The 6,000-nt window shown below is 41.9% G+C and overlaps 1 protein-coding gene across 3 annotated transcripts in view; it reads right to left on the bottom strand.

Moving 5' to 3' along the window:
* Positions 1-1,261: 1,261 nt before the first annotated feature.
* The window catches only part of CHAMP1 (chromosome alignment maintaining phosphoprotein 1), a 13,443-nt gene continuing 8,704 nt past the window's right edge, over positions 1,262-6,000 (bottom strand). Inside the window, exon 3 of one of the 3 annotated variants that reach the window (XM_017864456.1) lies at positions 1,262-4,779. In XM_017864456.1, coding sequence (XP_017719945.1) covers positions 2,286-4,724 — 2,439 coding nt within the window. In that variant the 5' untranslated portion in view covers positions 4,725-4,779 and the 3' untranslated portion in view covers positions 1,262-2,285. The remainder of the gene's footprint in view (positions 4,780-6,000) is intronic. The other 2 variants (XM_017864457.1, XM_017864458.1) reach the window with 2 other exon arrangements.

Here is a 6,000-nt window from a genome sequence, read left to right as displayed (position 1 = left end):
AATCTTACCTGTCCTACTTGTTGGCATCACTGCCTACAAGGGAACTCATCTGGAAGCTCGTTCTCAAGGTGCCATGTAAATTGATAGCAGCAGCTACTCAGTGCTGTGTTCACCAAAGTCAACAGATTTGAGGCTTCTAAGATCTTACTTGGTATTATCTAAATGTATTAGTCTGTTCTCACACTGCTACAAAGAACTACCTGAGACCGGGTAATTTATAAAGAAAAGAGGTTTAATTAGCTAATGGTTCCACACGCTGCGGAGGAAACACGGTTGCAGCAGGAAGCGGGGAGGCTCAGGAAACTTACAATCACGGCAGAAGGGGAAGCTAGCATATCCAACAGGGCTGGAGCAGGAGGAAGAGAGCGAAGGGGAAGGTGCTAAACACTTTTAAATAACTCACACACTATCACGAGAACACCAAGAGGAAGTCCGTCCCCATGATCCAATCATTTATCACCAGGCTGGCCCCTCCTCCAACACTGGGGATTACAATTCAGCATGAGATTTGGGTGGGGGTCGGGTGTGGTGGCGCACAGCTGTAACCCCAGCACTTTGGGAAGCTGAGGCAGGTGGATCACTTGAGCCCAGGAGCTCGAGACCAGCCTGGCCAACATGGCAAAACCCCATCTCTACTAAACTACAAAAATTAGTCAGACATGGTGGCACGCACCTGTAGTCCCAGCTACTCAGGAGGCTGAGGCACAAGACTCCCTTGAACCTGAAAGGCAGAGGTTGCAGTGAGCTAAGATCACACCACTGCAGGGCAACCTGGGTGACAGAGCAAGGATCGGTCTCTAAAAAAAAATGAGAGATTTGACTCAGAGCCAAACCACATCACTAATTATCGTTAAGATATCCCAACAGGCACATTAATAGGGAAGCCAGCCGGTGGGGAACTAGGATAAAACTGTTCATTGTTAAAAAAATGTCTGGGAGTAGCTAAATTAAACCCAGTACAGCATCTCAATCCTGGCTACACATCAGAATCCTTTGAGATTAAATGCCTCACACTGTTTAGAGGCAGGCAGGATAGGCAACCACTGGAATTAAAAAACCTTTCATATGAAAGGATGAGATTTTTCACATGGAGTCCTCCCTATACAAGCATTCCCCTAATTTACCTGACCACAGAACTTGGGAAAAAACACAGCTAAGAAAATGCTGCTCCAGATAAGAAAACTCCTATGTTGAAAACATGGAAATAATGGATTTGTATATCATACAATGCAAATTACACAAAAGAAAACACACATGAAAATGTTGCTGACACGAAAGCCTTTCCTTTTTAATTTGGTTGATACACATTTGACAAAATACTTTAGAATAAAATAATCCATAAACAGGTACCAGGTATTTACAGTAACAGAACTGAAAAACATAAAATCGATATATTTAACAGAAATGTCTATAAAATTTTCTACTGTGAATCTGGAAGACTTTCAGTTCCTACTTATTAACCTGGTCTTAAGCCCCAACAGGCGACATGTAAGGCCCAGGAGTAGGACATACAAACTCTTAACACATTTGGCAATTAAGAATCATCTATTAGTGTGAGCTGGCGGGTGGGGGCTGGGGATGGGAATGGGGAGGGAAGAACCAGATCTTAGGGTAAGATACAGAATGGAAGACTCCACTGAAAACAACTATGGACAAAAAAGATCTAAAATCACACTTATCGTTCACTTGTCTCCTGTGGGAGAAGGCTGCAAACTATTTTAATTTTTCCCATTAGCAGAAAATCAGCAACCCTGAGACTCCAACATTTCATGACATAAAAGCTAATAAACATCTAGAAGCTGATTAAGATTTATAAACTCATTTTACATCAAATAGAAAATAACTCTGATTTAAAAATACATAAAAGGAAACAAAATTTCTCAATTTATTTTTCATGCCTAATTCTTAAACATTTCAACGAATATTTTCCAGTCTGAAATTAGTTCCACACACAGATATACTTTAACTGAATGCTTTGAGTACAACTTGCTCTTGATTATTAATTGGAATGCCTACTTCCTTGTTTTATCATTCATACATATTTAAAAGAAATGAGAAGTTTAATCCATCTGGACTATATAGAAATTTATTGACTTACAAGATAGCCACATAGACAGAGACCAGAAAAAAAAATTCAAATGCTCATTCTTAGTAACACAACTGAGACAGTGAAACACGGTACACCACACATCATCTACTGATCCAACCAGGCTATTTGATAAGCTATACTTACAAAGAATGGTTTCAACGAACACCTTTGTAGAACAAATATTCATACTGAGCTATCAAATTTGCTGCTCCTCCAGTGGCGGTTCAAGAGCTTCCATTAGCTTTTTATTTGCCTCTTCATTATGCCTGCTTTGACAATGAGTTAAATGTTTCTTAAAACCTCGTGGGAAATTTGATTCAAAATTACAACGTGGACATTTAAGTAAACTTTGCCCATGGGCTGCTACATGATTTTTCAGGAGAGATTCCAAAAGAAAAGCCTTTCCACAAATTGTGCATTTGTAAGGGCTATGAACATTATGCTTATTAACCAAATGATGCAAAACAGCACCTTTTTTCATAGCACGACAGCAACAAATTTTGCAATAATACTTTCCTTTTCCACGCTTCATATATTTTGCAATCTCCTCTTCAGAGATAAAAGCTTCTTTTTCTTCAGTAAACTGTAGCACATTTCTAGACTGCTCTGGACTAGTCATGTCCATTTTGTTCTCTTTGCTAAAATCAATGGATTCCACATCAACCTGCTCTTGATCACTGCTTGATTCCTGGCCCTTAACATCCACCGCATCCAAATCTGTTTTTATGTACTCACTACTACTAAGCTCAGCGTCTGAGCTCTCTTGGTTGTCTTTCTTGAGCTTCTTTGAGGAAGGAAATAAAGTATCTTCCAAAAGTTTCTTAGGTGAAGCTAGAAGTTCTTCCTGAACCAAAATATCACATTTTTGATCGTCTATGGCATCTATTTGTAGTTCATCACCAAGCTCAACAGCCTTCTGTGATTCTGAGAATAGAGCAGATTTGGGGAGTTCAGGGAAAAGGGCATGCTTCCGGGGCTCTGGAAAAAGGGCACGTTTGCGTGGTTCTGGAGAAGAAGGAGGGGCTGTTTTGGCAGGCTCGGGGAACAGGGCAGGTTTTCTAGGCTCAGTATCAATAGAGAGAACAGGCTTCCAGATATCTGAGGCTGCTTTGGGGGACTCAGATGGCCCAGAAGAACCTGGTTTTCGGGTCTCAGGGAAGACAGGTTTCTGAGGCTCAATAAAAAAGGAAGACTTCCAGAGATCAGGAGAACCGCCACGGGAACTTTTCTGGGACTCAGGGAAATCAAGTGAAGCAGGAGAAGTTTTCCGCTGATCAGGAGAAAGCTTCCAAAGGTCTGGTGACCCTGAGGGTTTTCTGAGCTCTGGAGATCCTGCTGGACTACGGATCTCTGGGGATAGTGGTGGGCCGGGTTTGCGAAGCTCTGGAGACACTGGCGGAACTGCCTTCCAATGTTCAGGAGACAACGTGGGAGCTGTCTTTCGGAGTTCTGGTGGGCCAGACTTCCATGACTCAGGAGATGCAGGGGGGGACTTCCAGGAGCTGGGTGAGACTGACGAAGATTTCCAGGATGCAGAAGACACAGATGGAGTTGGTTTCCAAGGTCCAGGAGATATAGAAGGAATTGGTTTCCAAGGTCCAGGAGACACAGATGGAGCAGGTTTAGCTGGCTTCCAAGGTCCTGATGACGCTGAAGGACTGGATTTCCAAGGCCTAGGGGACCCAGGTGGCCCTGGCTTCCAAGAGCCTGGTGACACAGCAGGGGCTGGTCTCCTAGGCTCTGGGGAGACAGCAGGGAATGGCTTCCAAGGTTCAGGAGACCCTGAAGGGGATGGCTTCCTTGGCTCAGGGGAGGTAGTCCGGGCTGATTTCCGAGATTCTGGAGATGCAGCTGGGGATGGTCCCCAAGGTTCTGGGGAAGCAGCTAGAACTGGTGACTCTGGAGATGAGCCTGAAGGTAGGCCCAGTGTTTCTGGGAAATTAGAGTGCTTCTGGGGTTTGGGATTAGGAAGAGTAGCCTTTACGGGCTCAGGAGATACAGGGGCAAGTTTCTGTGGTTCTGGAGAAGGAACAGGGGCAGGTTTCTGAGATTCACAAACAGGGACTGGTTTTGGAGGTTCAGGAGAAGAAACAGAGGCAGGTTTTGAAGGTTCAGGAGAAGGAAGAGGTGTCTGAAGCTCAGGAGAAACAACAAAGCCAGGTTTCTGAGGCTCCAGGGGAGTAAGAGGAGTAGGTTTTGGTGATTCTGGAGACAAAACTGAACCAAGTTTCTGTGTTTCCATTGAAAGAGCAGGTATGGGTTTTGGTTCTGCAGAATTGCAGGGTATTTTCTGGTGTTCAGGAAGAGGAGGGCTTTTCACAGGATCTGTTTCTTTGTTCAACTGAGTTTTTGGTTTATCATTCCATTTGTCTGGGGATGCATGTTTGGATATGATGTGATAGTATACGTTAGAGTACATCTTGCTGGTGAAGAAGCATTTATGGCAGTGAAATAGCTTTGCACTTTTCTGGTAAAATATCATTTTGCCTAGCCCACCAGCATCCATTTCATCACAAAATTCTGGATGGATAGTACCCATATGAATTTGTACATTTTCATAGTCTGTGCCTCTGAAACTGCAATGGTCACACTCCAAACGTGCTGATGGTTTACGAAGTTCCTGGAATACTTCCATTCTTCTTTCTGTTACCAACACACACGGTTATATTCTTTAAAAACTTTCAATACTGCTGCAATAAAGTAGGAATAAATTATTTTCATGAACTGTAATTCTGAATAAAATACTGTCAGTCCATTTTATAACTGCATAATCTTAAGTCTAGAACAGTGCGTGCTTTATTTGGTAATATCTCTAGGGAGAATTTGAAGAAAAGGAGATAGAGAACAGTCCCAGGCACTCTGCTAGGAGTTTCACATACATCATCTCATTTAATCCTAATGATATGACTAAACTATTATTTTCACTTACAGATGAAGAAACAGGTTCACAGAAGGTACGTGACTTTCTCTGGTCCAGGCTATAGGACTATCAGTGATCTGAGCCTGACTCTACAATTAGCTGTTGCATGTGCTTTATACTTTGACTCTCAAACTCCAGTACACAAGTCCTCAGTACACAAAGACGAGTGAATATCAAAATTAAACCTTGGCTATTTAAGGATGAACAAGAGACTAACTCTTTTGCAGAAAGCACTTAATAAATTACATCTAGCTATAAAAAGACGACTTTAAAATATGATGCTGGCTTGATTTCATGTCAGCATATTTTGCAATGTTTAATCTATCCCAATATAGTATTTTATTAATTCATTTAATAAATAAATAACTTTGTGTCCTATAATTTTCTAGGCACCTAGGTTTAAAGCAGAGCTTTGCAATATGGCGTTCATGAGTTGGGAAAATAAGGTGGACAGTGATGTAGAGGGGCTGTTGGAAAAGACCTCTATGCATGGGACATTCCAGCAGAGATCCTGAATGATGTGAAGGTGCATACCAAGCAAAGGGCACATCAGAGGACGTCCTAGCAGCTGGAACACAGTTGCCAGAAAATATGAATTAAAAAAAAATGGAAACCAGTCTTCTTAAGTAGTAAAAGGAATAGAAGCTCACAGTTAAAAACACATTCACATGGAACAGAACAGAGCCCTCAGAAATAATACCACACATTTACAGCCATCTGATCTCTGATAAACCTGAGAAAAACAAGAAATGGGGAAAGGATTCCCTATTTAATAAACGGTGCTGGGAAAATTAGCTAGCCATAAGTAGGAAGCTGAAACTGGATCCTTTCCTTACTCCTTATACGAAAATTAATTCAAGATGGATTACAGACTTAAATGTTAGACCTAAAACCATAAAAACCCTAGAAGAAAAGCTAGGTAATACCATTCAGGACATAGGCATGGGCAAGGACTTCATGTCTAAAACACCAAAAGCAATGGCAACAAAAG

This window comes from Rhinopithecus bieti, unplaced genomic scaffold, assembly GCF_001698545.2.
Source record: "Rhinopithecus bieti isolate Rb0 unplaced genomic scaffold, ASM169854v2 scaffold_77048, whole genome shotgun sequence".
In the NCBI taxonomy this organism is placed as follows: Eukaryota; Metazoa; Chordata; class Mammalia; order Primates; family Cercopithecidae; genus Rhinopithecus; species Rhinopithecus bieti.
Note: the sequence above shows the minus strand (reverse complement) of the source record. Positions and strands in the feature narration are given on the sequence as shown.